The sequence below is a fragment of the Fistularia commersonii genome, chromosome 5, assembly GCF_037954325.1.
Source record: "Fistularia commersonii isolate RoL2024-O1a breed Wild chromosome 5, RoL_Fcom_v1.0, whole genome shotgun sequence".
NCBI classification, from domain to species: domain Eukaryota; kingdom Metazoa; phylum Chordata; class Actinopteri; order Syngnathiformes; family Fistulariidae; genus Fistularia; species Fistularia commersonii.
In genome coordinates, this window is record NC_141288.1 from 6,952,277 (window position 1) to 6,971,745 (window position 19,469).

Genomic DNA, 19,469 nt, shown 5'->3' on the forward strand with positions numbered 1-19,469 from the left:
AAGCAAAGGGATTTGAATGTCATTTGATGTTTAGTTGTTCATATTTCTTATTTGTATAATTTAACAAGATATATTTTTATGGAGAGTAAAATATTAAATAGAAGTTATTTAAGTTTAAGTTTATTCCAGAATAATATTTCTGTCTGTTTTTATTCATATTCATATTCCAAAAACATTTCGTTTTTATGTTTTCGATAAATGTTTATCCTGTTCGGCCCGCGACCTAGTGTGTTTTGAATTTTGGCCCCCTGTGCAATTGAGTTTGACATCCCTGGTCTAGAGGAAGACCAAAGATTTATGGCTGCAGTGAGAGGATATGACGGTAAATGGTGTGAGAGAGGTGGATACAGGGTATAGGGTTAGATGGAGAAGCTTGATTAGAATGTGGCGACCCCTGAAGGGAAAAGCCAAAAGGAGAAGAGGAGACAGTAGCAAGACAGTAGCATAGACTGTAGCAAAATAAAATGGAAAAGGATTTTGGCAGTCGTTTTCTGATTTTCTAATATATTTAAATTACTTACCTTGCCGGTTGATCTCATTCTGCAGCAACTCTTCCATTGCCTCTTCCTCTGCAATGTCAAGAGGTGTCTCACCCTCACTGTTGACAACCCCAACATTGGCACCCTGACTAATTAGATACCTGCAACAGCAGCACACAAACATTTCAGATTCTAGCCAAGGTGACATTTATGTGAAAATTATGATACGGTGAACATAAACCCTTGCTTCCTTTGAGTAGTGAAAATGTTGCTGACAGACAGGTGATAAGTGATGCTGCTTCTGACTGATTGCCAGCATGACAACACTGTGACTTATCCTGCGCCTCCCATTTGTCCTTAAGCAAAGATCACACTTTTCACAGACATCAGCAGGTAGACCTTGTGTCTTCTTTTAAATCAAAATGTACAATCATCAATTTTAAAAACTAAATTGGTGCCACCTTTTGCTTTGAAGTGTAACTAAAGACTGAATTTATCACTCAAGGCTTTCGGTGAAGTTTCAGCAAACATATGTCCAGGGTAAATAATCAAGGTAAGGGAGACGATAATATACTTTTCGAATTAAGTTAACATTCAAATCAGCATGATACTGAAAAAGCTCTTGGAGCTTAAGGTAACCTATGGACTTTGGGCCTTTCTGAGGATGTGCAAACAGAATGAGCATGTCACACCTGAGAAATAAATAAAGCCAGGAGTCTAAATGAGGTGTGGCAGATATCTAGAGCATCAGATATCCAGACAGTTTACAGTTTATCCAGATAGGTTCGGCCTGACAGCACAATGGACTCTGGTTCAACTCTGACAAGGGGGCCTTCTGTGTGCATTTCTCCCCATGTCTGTGTGATTTCCTCTGGGTTCTCCAGGTTCTTCCCACAGCCCAAAAGCATACAGCAGGTTAATTTGAAAAAAAATTGCCCCGAGTGAGAGAGTGAATGGTTGTCTGTTTCTGTATGTGGCAGGCAACCAGTCCAGGGTGTAGCTCTCCTCTTTCCCAATGACAGCTGGGATAGGCTCCAGCATCCCCGCAACCCTGAGTGCAGGATAAGCGGCAGAAGATGGATGGATGGATGAAACTGCAATACATGATTTTTTTTTTTACATCAACAATTTTTGTATACAATCCAAGAAGTGTAAGGAAATAAGGGGTTCATCAATAAAACCATTTCAAAAGGATTATGTTTTAATTAGGGAGGTAACACTTGATATTTTGTTTCAAACTATCTGTCCACCCATGCTGTTATTGTTCAAATAACCTCATTTATTGATTTAGTTTTGTGTTTCTACTGTACCAAACTATGATTTCAAAGCTGAATGGAGTACCAAACTGAAATTATGTGCACTGTGACTCCACAAACTTTTATTGCAGTTTGGCTGCTACACTTTGGCAACAGTGTCTCATGCGTCAGACGGCAGATTAGGCCATCAGGGCTGGGCTCTGCAGCACATTTTGGATAGAACTGAGATGAGGTTGAGAGTGATGCCTGTGTTTTTTATATGTGTTAAGTCTGAAATGAGTCCATGTCAAACTCATGTATCAACTCCATCTGCTTGCCCTTTAAGACTCAAATGAAAGCGTGAGATATCAGGGAAAAAAGATAACTCTTTCTGTGAGTAATAAACAAATAAATCATAAATTACATTCTGTATCAAGGCTAGGCTGAATTGTTCAGTCATTTACATTTTTCTCATACCCTTCAATAGTTTTGTCTCTGCGCAGCAGTGATGCAAAACCTTTTCAAAAAAATTCAACAGCTTGACTTCATGTGCCTACATTTAAAGAAACTCAGACTCTTCTCAACTGGCCAATGCACCATTTGAAAAGCGCCAAGTACTTATGACTTCCCCAACACGGAAACTGACTGGCTGCAGCTACATTTCACATGTTATATCATCTTGATTGGATTTTTCTATTCTCCTGATTCTGTGTCAGGGGTACTAAACCTGATGGTTCTGTGACTGGGATCCCCACTACAAAGCACTTAGGCAACCCTATAATTTTCTGGCTGCAGAATTGTTGCACTGCCGTTTGCAACTGTCATAATTCCGAAGGAGTCTGACCGAAAAGTACTCTCTGGGAACTCGACGCCCACCTCAGGTTGTTGAGTTTCTCCACATGACTCCATTCATCATCTGTATAAGGCCGACCACTTGACCTTTTCCTTCGATATGGGACAACTTTTTGTTCTTTGCGGCACCGACCCCCGCGCTGCTGCAGTGTTGACAAGACCTGCTGAGCTCAGGCTAACTAAGTAAACAGCACTTGATCTTTGCATAAAACACGCATATAAATACCTGGTAGGCATTTGACCTTAGGTCATTTGACGGCTGCTTTTATTAGAGTGCTAAAAATTTGTTCACAAGTGGCCAATTATCTTTTTAAGGCCCATGATTGTTTGTTACTTCTTAGTAAACATTAATAGAGAAGATAAATTGTCAGCTGTCTGTAATGTAACACAGTAGTAAAGCAGGTCATGGCACACTCCTAATACACTGAACAATGACAATAACTGAGCCCCTGTGGACTGTTAGAATAGCTTGTACATTAACATCGCTGTGTTGTTATATGGCCAGAGAAGACTCGTCCTATCCAAAAAGGAGTACACACAAAAAAAATTAAAGTGCAACTCGATTTGGTGGGTAATTGTTTTTATATTGATGTAAATGTGTGTTGACATTCGTTTAAAAAAATATATATATATTTGTAGCTAAAGGCTCAAAAGGAAACCCAAGTAGCTTTTCTTTACAAAAAACATTAAGAATCTAAGTGTATAACAAACAAAAAACATTGGAAGTTAAAAAAGTTAAATCCATTAATAAAAGTAGATGTGACCCACCAACTTGTTTCTATTCATCATGGATTAGATGGCTGGAAGATAGCAAATCAAAAACAGTCTTGTCTCAAACTGAAAATCTTAGTTCATCAATAGGTGAGACTGTTTTAATTTAATGGGATTTTGATGATGGTGTCAAAAAGGTATCCTGATTAAAAAGTGTGAGTGCACTTTAACAGGATTTATTTTATGTACGATGGGGGGCGGGGGTCAAAATCCGCAGCTTGAATTAAAAAAAAAGGGGGGTACATGTAAAACACAAATTTATGAATCTGAAGATTTACTTCTAAAATGATGTGATGTGGATACTTTGTACGTTGTAATCATGGCCCCACAGTATGACTTTAACATGCAATCTTTTATATTATCAGTCTGAAAGGAAGAGGGTATGTCAATACATCAGCCTTGTAAATAGTCAAAATATACTCACTCTGCTATGTCTAGGTATCCACAGGAAGCTGCAGCATGGAGGGGGATCCAACCCTCATTGTCAGGTTGGTTGATGCTGGCGCCATGATCCACAAGGAACGTCACCATGTCTACGTTGTCATCTATACATGCCTAAGGAGGCAGAGAAAAAAAATGGGGGGGGGTTAAGGCAATTCAGATGAAGGGGGCAACCTGGTCAGTGTTTTCCAGTACTTGCAATTTACAAACAGGTTTCATGGAAAGAGAATTGCGCAGCTTGTGGCAGATTACCATGTGACTTCAGAATTGTCGGGATGTTTGGGCTGGTGGCTGCGCATTACAGTCTTTAATAATATATTCCGATGCTCCACTTCCTCCGATGGATGGTTTCAGAAACACCATAATGGGTTTTGTTCAAATGAGTCAACGTGACAACAAGCTATTCGTCTAAAAACTAGTCATTTGGTGTCAAACAATCAGAGGCTTTCTGAGATCAAAGTCAAATAAGAGCACTTAAAGGAAGAGTTGAATGGGTAGGCTGCAAAAATACTTCACTAATACTGTGGGAGGATGTGGGTTAAAGCTGAGGATTAATCATGGAAGGCTGGTGCCGGCTATCAATTGAAATCAGGTGTAAAAATTCTCTTCGATGTCTCTGAGACATTCATTTCCCCAAGTTTGATGGTCAATAATCAACCAAGGACATCATGAAAACTAGAGTAGGAAAGAAATAGTATGCTTTCTAATAACATGCTAAAGTTAAACAAAGTGGATAATAAACCTTAGCTGATTCTGTAAAAAAATTAAGATTTTCCTATTTCCCAAATCTATTCCGTTCCCAAAAACTGCTTATGTAGGCCTAAAATATTGATGTGAAAATTTGGAACCTTACAATGTGATCATATATGGCATCTGTGGGAACACAAACTTTTTGAAAGATGTGACATGACCTCATTCATCTGGGAGCTGATGGGTTTGGGCGAGAGAGAATCATCCAAAGAAAAAAACAAGTCTTTCCACAAGCTGCATTATCAGAATCTAGATTGTTTTGAAGATCTTAGAGCATAGTCAAACCTGGGCTTGGTCACTGACAGCTGTCAAGGAGTTGTCAATCTACATAGCATATCGAGCAAAATGATTGTAAGTCTGACACCAAAGGTACCAGGTATCAACTAACCAAGAGGTGCTCAATACGTCATGTGATCTACCAGTCAATCGCAAAGGTAATACTGGTAGATCGCATGACATTAAAAAAAATAGACGTCAGCCAATCATCCATCTCTTCACTTGATTGATTAAGCGTCGCCAGTCAGGTGACATCTGATTTTTTTCTGACACTGAGGTCACTAATCCATGCATAAAGAACGGCGTGAAGTGCAGCAAAACTAACAAGCTAGTCAGCAAGTTACCTCCAATTTTCAGCCCTTACAAAAACCTATCACCTTTATACAAAATGGGAGGACTTTTTTTCATGATGACATCTTCGAAGTGCATTTGCCTCTTCTGCCAGTCTAACATCGCTATACCAAAGAATGGTTATGTGGAACGTAATGTTCGGACTGTTCATGGAAAATACGAGACTGACATCCCACCGAAAAGCAAGCTGAGAAAAAGAAAGGTGAAGGAACTAAAATCCCGATTTTCCGGACAGTAGTCACTTTTCACACAGCATACTTCAAAAGTGAAAGCCGCGACCGAAGCATCGTTCCATGTGAGTCACGTCATCGTTAATAAGGCTGGCTGTAAGAAGCTACTGCCCAAACTGTGCATCCCTGGCTGATTCAAGTGCAAGTCATCAGAGTGAACTTGGGTCATGACAAAAAATGTACACAATTATTCTGTGTTGTGCAATATCGACTCTTGTGGTTATGCAGGTTACATAAACATACATTGTACTTCTAAAGAATCTTTTGCATTTTTTTTGTGGGTAGATCATTTTGACTCAGTCATTTTATAAGTAGCTTGCATGCTGAAAGGGTGAGCACCCCTGAACTTACCATTATAGCAGAAGGTTTGGTTAATTACTAAAAACAAACAAAAAAATCCATCACACCAATCACCAAATACACTGCCTTGATTGTGTCCATCACCTGTCTGGGGTTGCTATGACAACAGAAGCATTGACAAGGGGAAAAAGCTACTTGAAGATATACGAACACAGAGTGGCCTCAAGTTCAGGGCACACTCCTATCTGACTGGAATCCTTGTCCAAATTTGGGTTGCTTGCAACACCGTAGATGGCTAGGCCCGAGGACCATCAGTGAAGGCCTGACTGAACTATCTGGCAGTGTGTGTGTCTGTGTTTGTTTATGATATGGTTTTGGTCATGGCTGCTCTTGCACATCTCCAGGTGCAGGTGGGCTCACACATGCTGAGTTTATTGCATGGCAGACAGCACAGATATAAATGAATAAGGACATGTTGAGGGTCTGCACCTTTTGTCAGAAGTGAAATATTCCCCTTATGGATTTTGTTACTTGTCCTCATACATGGATATTCAGGCTTCTTTCTGCTCAGGTCTATGGAAACCACTTCTACTTACAGACAGTATATATAAATCTACAATCAGACTATAAATGTGACATGCAAGGGTTTAATTGTTTTTGCATTGTTTTTTTGTTTTCAAGTTACTTGAATTTGTTGCTATGGGACCCTATTTGATGCCGGTCAAATGAAAAAATAGCATATATTTTGCACATTTAGGAGACTTTAGTTTTGATATTCCTGTGGTATTAAGATGTATCTGATTGGAGTTTCCTTAAATTAGTATCATAAGGTTTGAAATATTCTGGCATCATTAGAACACTGACAGTCCCTGAATCTAATCCACAACTAAAATGTCTTGTAAGGCAGGTGCGAGAAAAAAAAAATCCACTGTTAAAAGCATGAAACACATAAACTGGCCTTTTACTAACAATAAGGGACTTCTGAAATCACGTTGAAAACAGCAGGTGCCCACCCTCTTTTTTTTTAAATAAATGGGACAGATTGTCCTTCGGGGGATGGTAAAAAAAATCCCAGTTATATCATACATTTAATGTCACAAATGCATTAGGAAGGGAGTTGACTCACAGAACTTCAAAAATATATCGACAAAATTTTCAGTGTCGTGACAGCTAAGAATTTACAATATGACCTTTGCTTTTACGAAATACATTTGAACATCTGACAGTACATTTTGTCTATTCCTAATGGAAATAAAAAAATACATTTTTGCCTACTGTAAGTAACTTTTCCCGGCCATGCTGTTTTTTTTAATTTTGCCTTTGAAAAAAGTGCAACTTATAGTTGTATAGTCGTACACTTTTCAAAGCTCCAAGTTTCATCTAAAACCTGCTCTGTCCGTCATCCTACACCTTCACATAAGCATAGCTGTCAAACTTCTGTCCAGCCTGATCAGACCCCCAGAATATTTTGCAAAGCATAAAAATGAGCTGCAATATTTCGATGAAAGAAACTGTTCTTATTATGCAATTTTTTTATCAGTCCAAAGCACTTGAGAACAGATTTTCCTCCATGTGGCCCTTCAGCAAATATGAGATTGACATTCACTGATCTAAACCCTCCATCCCTTCAGCCATTCTCTGCACTTATTATCTCTTCAAAGCACTCTACTTCTCCTCTAAGAATGGAAACAAACCCCTTAAGGCAAACACAGCGCCAATTGTGACCTCCCTTCTTTACTGCGTCACTGGCTGGCTCCTCCTAGCAATAACTGGAGCCCAACAATGGTAATCCTACACTAAATGGTTGTAATTATGTAAAGCTGAAAGGTAGCAGAGTTATGACCTCCTAAGAGAGTGTATGTATGGTGTAATGTCTGGACATACAAGACATCTTACCCCCCCCACCAAAACTGAACACATTGAATTGGATACATGATGATTTTTCTTTAGTAATCACATATGTACCTCTATGGCTAAAGATACCTACACTTGCATAGGTTATATGACAATTAAACAAATTATTTCAGATATTTCTCATTGCTACTTTTTTAATACCCTGTTCATTTTTAGGTGATTTCAGAAGCACTTTTTCAATGATCATCAGAAACAATCAAGTCTAACTACCAAGGGATAAATACGATTGATGAATTAGTGGGAAAAAAGCACATACTTGACTGACAATAGATCATGTAAAACAAGAAGAGCATCTCCACAAATTCAATTCAATAAACTTTTTGATAAGCTGCCAACATTGGTACATGGAAGGTGGTATTCTGCACATCAATTCATACATTCTGAACAAAAACAGGTTAGTCTACAATAACCTTGTTCCTTTAACCCCCAAAACTCAGTTCATCTCTCTCTCACTCCCACAGATTAGGATCTGCACCATGCTCATAGAGAGGCATTCATACACAGTGACTCATCAAGCAGCCATTAAAACCTGTTTAACCAGTGTGTCTGAAGAAGAGACGACAACTTGTTGAATTGTCAGGGCAGCAAGACTGATGGCACAAAGGTACAAAAAATACACTGGCAGGACAAAGATAAACCAATAAAAACTAAATGTTGAAATAAGTACCACCAAAGATTAAAAAGCAAATAGCCTACCAAAGATGGACGCACATAACACAATAATTAACTAAATATGATTTCTAATCAATTCCTCGTCCATCAAATTTGGTGATTTTGGAATGGTTTCTCAGTCCACATTATCCTGTAGCCACATTATTGATTATATTGATGAAAGATTGTTTGTTTTGTCTTTATAGTTTTACAGAATTAGAAGGTTGTTTGGTCTTTACTGTAAATTATTCAGAGAATTTTGAAGTTGAAGATCAGCACTTTCTCATTTCATGAACATTTTTTTTCTCATTCTAAATTGAATATTTTTCTTTAGAGAAACAAGACCGCAAAGACTTAAAGCAGCCAGCCAGGCTTGCTGTGATGTGAAAACATACCTGCCTGTTACGTATAATGCATCCAGACTATGGAGCACATCCTTGCAGCAATTTCTGATAAAAGGTCTCTTGTAATGAAACCACAGGATTGTGGGAGGCTGACGTAATGACGACGTAACTTGAATAATCGAGTATGAACCAAATCAATGGACAGAGGAAGCTTCATTTGATTGGTGATCTTAATGCACATACTGTAGACAAGCTTCAGAAATCAGCAAAGCATCAATTAAGCTTTCTGGGATGTCACTGGAACAAGAGCAATTGACTCAGTTGCCCTGAGACCAGATGTAACACTGACGTGCCAACATAGAACCTCTAATAAAATATATTTTCAATATATATACTTTATATCATCAAAATATTCAAAATTCTACAACAGCAGAGATGATTCTTAATCCTATTTCTAAAAATCAGGTTCTTTCGGGTTCTCATTTGAACAAACCCTGCCAAATTAATTAGACAAGCAAAAATTTCCAATAAGAATCCTAAATAACACAGCAAGGTCAAAATGATTAGGGTGTTTTTTTTTTCTTTCTTCTGCATATCAGTCAACCCTGGAGTCTGAGCTAAGATTTTATTTGTTAAAGCTTCAGGTTACAGTAGAGAAGAACAGATAATAACACCTCAGCCAGCATTGAAGTAATTGCCACACAACCAGAATCGCAGAGTTGCCAAGGCTTAGATTAAAATGGTTTACTCAGGATGTCCTAAAGCATCTTCCGATAAGGACAAGGTTTAATAAGAGATCAGCTCAATCAGGGCAACAAATTTTGCAACATAACAGAAAGGTTGTACCGTAAACCCCCCCCCCCTTGTGTTTTTGTAGACCTAGAAAAAGCATATAACAGGGTGCCAGGAGAGCGCCCCTGATATGGATTGGTATGAGGAAATCTGGTGTGGCAGAGAAGTATGTTAGACTGGTGCAGGACATGTATGCTAGCTGTGAGACAGCGGTGCAGTGTGCTGTAGGTGTAACAGAGAAGTTCAAGGTGGAGGTTGGACTCCATCAGGGACCAGCTCTGAGCCCCTTCTTGTTTGAAATGGTGATGGCTGACAAATGAGGTTAGACAGGAATCCCCATGGACTATGATGTTTGCGGATGATATTATGATCTGTAGTGAGAGCAGAGAACAGTTTAAGGAAATTCTAGAGGTGGAGGTATGCTCTGGAAAGGAGAGGAATGAAAGTTAGTCACAGCAAGACCAAGTCTGTGAATGAGAGGAACTCGAGTGCAACGGTGAAGCTACAGGGAATGGAGATCAAGAAGTTGGAGGAATTTGAGGTACTTGGGGTCAGCGTACCACAGCAACCCACATTGTGGAAAAAAGGTGAAGAGACAGGTTCAAGCAGGCTGGGATGGGTGTAGAAAAGCATCAGGGGTACAATGTGAAGAAGACTGTCAGCCAGAATGAAAGGAAAGGTGTACAAGACAGTGATGAGACCAGCAATGCTGTATGGCCTAGAAACTGTTCCAATGACAAAAAGACAGGAGGCAGAGCAAGAGGTCGCAGACATGAAATTGCTATGGTTCTCTTTGGACCAGGACGGAGAGGCTCAGGAATGAGTCTATCAGAGAGACGGCTCATGTTGGATGCTTTGGAGATAAGGTCAGAGAAGCAAGACTAAGATGGTTCAGTCATGTAAGATTGTGAGGGAGAGTAAATATATTGGTAGACGGATGCTGGAATTGGAGCCGCCAGGCAAGAGGTCTCGAGGGAGACCAAAGAAAAGATATATGGATATAGTGAGAGAGGCTATGAAGGTAGTTGGTCTGAGAGAGGAGGAAACAGAGAATAGGGTTAGATGGAAAAGGTTGATTCGTTTTGGCGACCCCTGGAGGGAAAAGCCGAAAGGAGAAGATGACACACCCCCACCCCCCCCCCCCACACACACACACACCCCCCCCCCCCCACACACACACACACCCCCCACCCCACCCCCACACACACACACACAATGAATAAACTGTTCTAAAGCAATGGAGAAAACATGTAGGACTTTAAGTAATTACATCCATCATTTACACCTCTCTAATCCACAAAATTTGGAAGAATTCAAACTCTAGTTCCCACGACCACCGCAAAGAAGATGGGCTAACCAATCCACCGTGTAGACCCAAAAATTCACCCACGGCATGCAGCTAAGAAAAGAAGACGATCTAATAATCAAAGACATGAGCAATGGCCAAAAAAAACAATGAGGTGACTGCATGGAACTGTGTGCAAGCGCACACGCACGCACACACGCACGCGCACACTGGGGCACGCACGCACATAAGCAAACAATATTTTATGTAGAAATGCCCAATGTGAAATGCAAAAAGAAATGGCTTGAGGTAAGGCTGGATGGTACAGAGTAAAAGGTAGATCACTTTACCATATTAACAAACCCATTTTAGACTGATACAAAAATCAATAGGTCAGACAGAATCTCACATCAAAAATAGCTATTTATTTGTTACTCTTAAAAGGTTAAAGTTACAGGTGGTATAAAGGGTACTATGACTACAGTACAGAGAACTCAAAGCTTAATTTAGCAGCACTCCACATGAAGAAGGCACTTGAAAAACTACCCCCTCTTTGACTTCCTTCAGTTGCACCCACAGACGGGGGGAGTTCAGTATTCTGTGGGAAGCTGCAACTCTGGCCTCTTGCATTTTACAGATTAGAATTGCCAGCACCAGCTGCCAAATAAAAAACACTTTTCTCTGACCATGGCACTACACAACCTCACCACTACAAACCGTCTCAATAATGGGGATCAGTCATCGATGGTTTGCAAGAGGAGGAAGCTGGAAAACGAGCTCCGACAGGTCAAGAAGACGCAGCTGAGTTCCGCGGACATAAGGCGAGGTGGCCCGAGTTGGAGGAAAGACTCGAGCAGTGGATCATTGAGCAAAGAATGAGAACAACTTTATTTATCCCGAAGGAAATTGTTGTGCCAGAGTTTCAAGCAAAAACATAACAGTAATAGATAATAGTAGGAAGGCGGAAGAATAAGCAATACAATGAAATATAAATGGTCTTAGCTGTTAACTACAAATATTTGAAAGAACGAGTGGGAGAAGCATTTCGACGATCACCATTTGACTAAAAGCAGTAACGCAGGCAGAAGAAATGAAAATTTAACATTTCCAAGGAGGTCCATCGTGGTGTTTTCGTTTCATGAAACTGTGTCATTTTTCCATCAGGACCAGGACTACGGTAGCGCAGCAGCTTCCAGCAGATTATAATGAAAAGCTGGCCATCTTCCGCTCCTACTACAGCAAACACATCGCCGACAAACACATCCAGCCCAGCCACATCACTAACATGGACAAGGTGCAGCACACTTTCAACATCCTGGTGAGTCACACTGTGGAGAAGAAGGGGACCAGCATGGTAGCAATACACACAAAAAAATGTGAAAAGGAAACGTAGTTTTTCTCCCGCTCTACTTTTAAATACGCACATTACATTACAGTCATTTAGCAGACGCTTTTATCCAAAGTGACTTACAAAAAAATGCAATTCAATAACTGAAGATCCAAAGTACCAGTTGTCGTTATTCAGAAGTCACAACTCTACCAAATAGCCATCTCAAAACCATATACATACATACATTAATTTCTTCGTTTTTTGTTGTTTTTTTAGGAGGGGGGGGCTAAGTGCGTTTAGTCGGATAGTGCTTGGTGAAGAGGTACGTTTTCAGCTCACAGTGGAAGATGGGCAGCGACCCCGCTGTTCTGACCTTTTCCGGCAGTTCATTCCACCACTGAGGAGCCAAGACCGAGAAGAGCCGAGACCGGTTCGATCGGCAGCCAGGGGCTCTGAGTGATGGGGTGGACAGTCGCTCAAAGGTGGCAGATCGGAGGGGAAGGGTGGGGATATGTGTCTTGACCATATCCTGAAGATATGACGGGGCTGTCCCATTCACTGCCCGGTAGGCGAGCACCAGGGTCTTGAACTTGATCCAGGCAGCTACCGGGAGCCAGTGAAGGGACATAAGAAGGGGAGTTGTGTGGGAGAATTTGGGACGGTTGAACACCAGGCAGGCTGCCACTTTATGAATAAGCTCCAGAGGCCTGATGGTCACCGCTGGTGCACCGGCCAGGAGAGAGTTGCAGTAGTCCAGACAAGAGATGACTAGAGCCTGGATGAGTATCTGCGCCATATCCTCCGTGAGGAATCTACAAATCTTCCTGATGTTGTGAAGGAGGAATCTGCAGGAACGGGAAACTACTGCGACGTGCGCTGAGAACGACAGTTAGTTGTCTAGGACCACACCCAGGTTTCTTGCAGATGTGGTTGCCCTTACCACAGTGTTGTCGATGGTAATGGCCAGGTCTCTATGCGGACAACAAGAGCAGCTCAGTCTTGTCTAGGTTGAGCCTCAGATGGTTCGTTGCCATCAATCTGAGATGTTGGACAGGCAAGCTGTAATTCGGGTTTCCTGCTGTGTGTCTGACGGAGAGAAGGACAGGATCAGCTGTGTGTCGGTGGCATAGCAGTGGTAAGAGAAGCCATGGGAGCGAATGACAGAACCAAGCAATGTTGTGTACAGGGAGAAGAGGAGAGGGCCTGAAACCGAACCTTGTGGAACACCAGTAGACAGTCTGCGTGGTTCAGACACAGCCCCCCGCCATGTCACCTGGTAGGAGTGACCTGTCAGGTAGGATGCCAATAGGGAGAGTGGAGATCCTGCGACACCCAGAGCTTTGCGGGTGGAGACAAGTATCTGGTGGTCGATTGTGTCGAACGCGTCTGACAGATCAAGAACTATTAGCGCAGATGAGAGAGGCCGCTCTCGTCTCCTGCAGTGATTATGACGCTGCAAGGAGGGCTGTCTCTGTCGAGTGACCTACTTTAAACCCTGACTGAAGAGGGTCCAGGAGGTTGTTTTGCTGAAGGTAGTAAGAGAGTTGGTTAAAGACTGGGCGCTCAAGTGTTTTCAAGAGAAAAGGTAGTAGGGAGATGGGTCTATAGTTTTTGACGTCAGATGGGTCAAGTGCTGGTTTCTTGTGCAGAGGGGTGACCCGAGCAGACTTGAGGGCAGATGGAAAGCAGCCTGTCTGGAGGGACGCAGTAATGAGGTGAGATAGGAAGGGGAGAGGGTCTGGCGCTATGGATTGTAAGAGGGAGGAGGGGACCAGGTCGAGGGAGCAGGTGGTTGGCTGGATGTTATGAGTTTGAGGACCTCGGGGGGAGAGAAAGGGGTGAAGTGGGGTAGGGTAGGCTGAGGTGGGTTAGGAGGGGATGAAGAGACTGGTGCAATGGGTGGGGAGGGAGAGGAGGGGTGGTTGGCTTTGGAGCTAGTTGGATTGTGACAGAAAGAAGATCTAATGTCATTTACTTTCTTTTCAAAGAAGTTTGCAAAATCATCGGGCAGAGGGGAAGAGGTGGGAGGGGGAGGAGGGAGTTGGAGAAGTGTAGTGAAGGTTTCAAAAAGTTTCTTGGGATTAGATGCAGAGGATTGAATTTTGGAGAAGTTTTTGCCTTGAAAAAGTTGACTGTCTTGTTTGCCTTCATTCGCGGTGCTCTACGCTACAAAAGCCCAGCGATGAAAGCCCAGCTTTCAAGTGCGGCTGGAATTTAAGGAGCACTAATTGTCGGTCAATCACCTACAGGCGGGAGACAGGGATACGCCCGGGCACACCCGAAGTTGATGGCCCAATCAAAAACCGAAACCAATCAGAACAAGGACTAGAACCACAACAACAAGCTAGTTTCAAACTGTATACTAAAGTAAATTAACTTCTACTCACAATAATAAACTTCAAGGCAAGGTATGCTACGACAAGTTTCTCGATAGTTATTAAGTGAGGGGAGTTACTTACTGTAATGTAGAATGCTAATCTCTGGGACTCTTCCCTGTTCTGAATTGCAACGCACACTTGTATGCTTGTGTGAGTGTTGTTGTTGTAAGGCGGACGTAGTTGAGTACACCATGAGAACGTTAAAGGGGGAAGTGTGGGCTTGGATTGTACATAAAACCTACGCCCTATAATCAGGTGTGCCTTATGTGTGTGTTAAATACAGTAATGGCACACATTAATGCACAACTGAGACTGAGCCTTTTAGTACAGTACTCCTTATGGCCGTGAAAATACGGTATGTCTTTTTAAGATGTCAATATTTGTGAGAAAAGAATCCTGTTAAATCTAGTGAGATCTGAGTGACATTCAAGGGTTGTTATATAACAGAAATTTCCTGCTTACAATACTTTTGAAAAATTCACATAACAGCAGCAGATCTAACTTTTAGATTAAGCAGATTATCAAACAGATACAACGGGAAGTAAAAAAAAACAAAACAAAACCTCACTTTGGGAGTAATGTCATATTATCTGCAGTGAGACACTTTAAATTGTTGTCAGGACATTCACAATTGGAAAATCTATACACCTTGCATAATGATATAAATCCATTGGTCAGCGTTAAACCATTGACATCTACAAATTTTACATCTACAAACTGAGAAGCAGATATGGACATTCTTTGTCAAAATGTTGTCCGGCAGCACCCGATATCAATGTTAATAGAACATTCATGGTGTTTGGACCATAGATCAGGAATAATATCGAGTTGCCCTGATGAAATATAAAAAACAGGTTTAGCTGGCAAGATTTTAAATTGTAATTAAATAATTTATGAAAATCTAGTCTGATTTTGATAGTTTGATGGGTGATTTTGCTACTCTGAAATTTCCCTGGGGTTCCAGGGTTTGAACACTTTAAAATATTCATCACCATTTGGCACTGATACTGTTTCCAGCTTCTGTAAAATTTCTGTGAATTATACCTGAACACACACGATTATCAATGTGCAAATAACACCAGCATCCAGCTGATAATACTAATATTGACATAAGTCAGTTCAAACCACAAAAAAAACATCCTGTTTTTCTCATGGTAACCATCTAACAACTGTTTCAGTTGGTTTAAATTTGGTCAGCTAAAGGACATTCAGTTTACAATGGAATTGAAAATGAATTGTGTCACCCTTTTCTCTGTAGTGATTATTTTAAAGTAAACAGACAGCAAAAATTAAAGTCTCCATGGAGAATGAATTAACAAAATTTTAGATCACTTAATATGAGAATAATTATATTTTATTGTATTTCTTATTCTCCCTCCTTCCTACTATTATCTATTATTGTTATGTTTTTCTTGAAACTCTGGCACAGACATTTCCTTCAGGATAAATAAAGTTGTTCTTATCTTATCTTATCTTAAAACTGCACTCAAAGTGACAATGTAGGTGTTTTGCTCTGAAAAGGCTGTTTGAACCCTTAAACCACATGGCCCGTGAGACACCAAGCATCAGTTGCTGTCAGACCAATGATTTGGATAGACGGATGGTATAACCATTTTTAAATTATCTGATGCTGATAGTAGCATACCTCTATTTATCTTCATGTGTGACAGAACAGATAACTCATCATCTTCACAGTAAATCAAGGCGACGATCACATTCTGTAACTTTAGGTAAATGCACAACAGAAGGGTTTTATACTGCAGATGAAGGAAAATGTTTTGTGTAAAAATGTACAGTAAAAAAAAAGTAAAATAAAGTTTCCAAAATGGCTTTTGTTTGTTTGGTTGCTTCATATGGAGAGACCATGTATATCTTTAAAATAAAACAAACATGTGAAAAAAGCACCTTCTTCTAGAACTAAGATTCAGATTCTACTCTTCTCCCCCCTTTGTATTACAACTTCCCTCTGCAACCTACTAAGCAGGCAACGGTGAGGCCCTCGATGAGCATACCAATGGAGAAATTCCCAGATAAGTAATACTCCTAGCCTTGAGGCTTGAGGCTTCAGTGCTCTGACCACTCCCCACGGCCAACGTCATCAACCCAGAGGTACCCAACAACTTCCACAAAAGGAATTCCATCGCCTGCATGTACTTATCAGTTTGTTATGTCTTCATTTGCATCTGTGTGTGTGTGTTCATAGGATCAGTAGCACTAAGACTAGGCTGAAAAAAATAGGAGCACAAACCAGACATGTAGAAAAGATAATATAAGGTATGGTGAGAGTCTATGAATATTTTGTGAAATGCTGCACATTTCAGTGTTTACGTTTGAGACAAAGAGCTTGCAGTTCCTGCACATAGGGTACAAGGGGGAGAGTTAGAGCACTGCAGGGTAACCGGCTGGGTCCCTCCACTTGATGAGAACTGTTGGAAGCTTTAACCAGAATACATGTACGCACAAGCAAACCCACACACACTGCCTTCAGCGCTCTAGCTGCTGGTGCTGCTACTGGGGACGACCATATAAGGCCCTGGGATTCCCATGGAAAAAGAAGACTGAGATTGAGAAAGAGGGGCAAAGTTCTGGCAAGTTTATAACTGTATATTTGTACCTGAGCTTTTTTTTTTAGCTAAAAGGCAAAAAGAATAGTCCCACGAAAGCCATCTTAAGTTCCATGCAAAGTGTCTGAAACCAAGAAGAAAGCACCTGGATGGAAGAGGCAGGGAGGTCTGATAGCCATGGAGAGATGGCAGAATGCAACCTCTGTCAATATTTCCATATATTCCCCCTCTTATATCCACTATACAGAGGACAGGAGATGGCACAGTCAGCAGTCACTGACTGCCAGTCTACTAAGGAGCTATTGAGCAAGATCCACACCACCGCTCCCTCCCGTCCCCCGGCACACTGGTATTTTATCACTACGCCAACATGCTTACATGGATAGTGTGGATGCCTGGGTTTGCCCAGCATACGCTCCACTAATTTGTAACAATTGCCAAACACAAATATGGATCAGTAACAGAGTCTTATTCACCTCACAATGCGGGCAGAGGAGAAAGTACAATGTCACACAAGGACCTTCACAGTTTGACACGCAAAATGAATGGTGGGGTCAACCAATGAAACACTGGAAAAAAATGCACTGATTATGACATGTTGAATTCACAAAAAGGAAAAGAAGGATGCACATTTGCTTGCATTGCGCTCATGAATCTGTCAATGTGAGGCGAGTAGCAGTGATAAAAGGCAGAGGGGATGGAAGAAGCAGGCTTACTGGTGGAGCCTCAAAGAGGAAATGAGAAAAATAAACAGCCACTTCCTGTTCCTCTTTAGCTAGAAATCTTCAACACTCTGATCCTCCTACCATCAACACCTTGATAAAAAGAGACAAGAGCTGCACCCCCCATTAGCTTTGAAAAACAAAAACACAGGTATGTGTGATGTGTACAGGTATGTAAAGTTATAGCTACTGTCTTTATTGAGGGGGTGTAAAAGGACTTGAAATTAACTTGCTTTTTATGTTGTAAATAATTTGATCGGGATGTAAAAAAAAAAATCAATTACAGAAATATATTAAAAAAGGTAGTTTTACAAAACATATGCAAAACACATATGTAAGGTGCATTCTTAAAACAAAGCCACAGTATGTTCACATGACGTGCTACAGTTTAATATTGACAGTTTAATAATAAGAAAGTCACATATTTTGATTGTGGTTCTTCCAATTCAGTAGCAATAAGCAAACTCTGATCTCATTACAAGGTGTGTATTAAACCCAAATATTGTTGTACTGTTACAACCTTACTAATGTTTTATCAATACAACGCAAACATTGATTTACTTACTCATTTAAATACATAAATTAACTTCTTTTTTCGTTACTTGAGGTGAGAAAAAAAGTCATAACTTATCTGGGTGTCTGGTAAATTAAAATTATTTCTCAGTTGTCTGGAAAGGTTGCACTTTATCAATTATTTATATTGTCAACATTTTCTAGACTCAGTGACATTACATTTATGCTCCCAAACATATTGAAACATTGTCTGAGCACAATAATTACTTAATTTCACTGGATCTCATTTATAAATCAGGCTTATTATCAAAATTGTATTGCTGCTGATTAACAGCATTGCTATTTTCTATTTTGTTGTTTATAAAATTTTGTATTGAAGTTTACTACATACAAATAAAGACTCTTTCCCGACTATTTGATCAAACTATTGACAAACACTTAACAGTTGGTAAGTCCATTACACATTCTTACCCCTTATTTGCAAACAATGAGACCAAAAAAAGGTAAGTAATCCCAGCCTGTGCAATTTTTTTAAACACAGTTCAAGAAGTGTTTTGAGTCTTCTGAATTCAATAAGGGGTCATTTCTCTGCTTCATTTAAATCAAGTTTTAAAAGCACATGAATATTAATATTTTTTTTGCACCTTACACTAAAGTTAGTAAAAGGTACAATAATATGCATCAATGAAAAGATGAAGGCAGATTAAAATAATCCTCCCACGCAAAGTTTGAAAAATGATAAAAAAAAATAGGCAGCAATCCTGTTATAATTCATCCAACAATAAATGGTCTTCATTTCTACAGCACTTTTATCACCTTGCAGTTTCAAAGGCTATCACACACACACGATGGCAACAGATGTGGCAATATGGATGAACAGAAGAGTTGAAGGACATCCCGATCAATATGAACCATCAAGAAAAGGTTCAGATGGTGGAGCTGTGGCCAGAACCACCTAGCTTATACAATGTCAACTCTCCAACATATCACAACCGAGTGGAGAAAGAAAAGCGACAGACTGAAAAAGCAGAAGCTCGGCAAATACACATTGCATGGTGGGAAAAAATGCTGAGATAATAAAGTTTTAGTATTGTAAGTAGTGACCCCATAAGATTCATTGTCTTTGTAAAAACTCAGTCCGAGACTAGGAATACTACTAAAAACTTTTAAATCTTGTCTTGCAATGATACTTTTCCAATAATCTTTTCAAAATCTTGATGTAGGGGTAGCATGAATAAGCAAGCGTTTCAGTTTTACAAGAAGTAATATATTCTGTACAAACGGTAATTAC

General features: G+C 40.4%; 1 protein-coding gene across 8 annotated transcripts in view; it reads right to left on the reverse strand.

Moving 5' to 3' along the window:
• ppp1r12a (protein phosphatase 1, regulatory subunit 12A) overlaps nt 1–19,469 on the reverse strand; it is a 68,039-nt gene that overhangs the window by 42,063 nt on the left and 6,507 nt on the right. For all 8 annotated transcript variants that reach the window (XM_086146659.1, XM_086146655.1, XM_086146656.1 and 5 more), the window contains exons 2-3: nt 3,762–3,892; nt 522–640 (exon numbers count right to left, since the gene is read on the reverse strand). In XM_086146659.1, the coding sequence (XP_086002785.1) occupies nt 522–640; nt 3,762–3,892 (250 nt within the window). The remainder of the gene's footprint in view (nt 1–521; nt 641–3,761; nt 3,893–19,469) is intronic.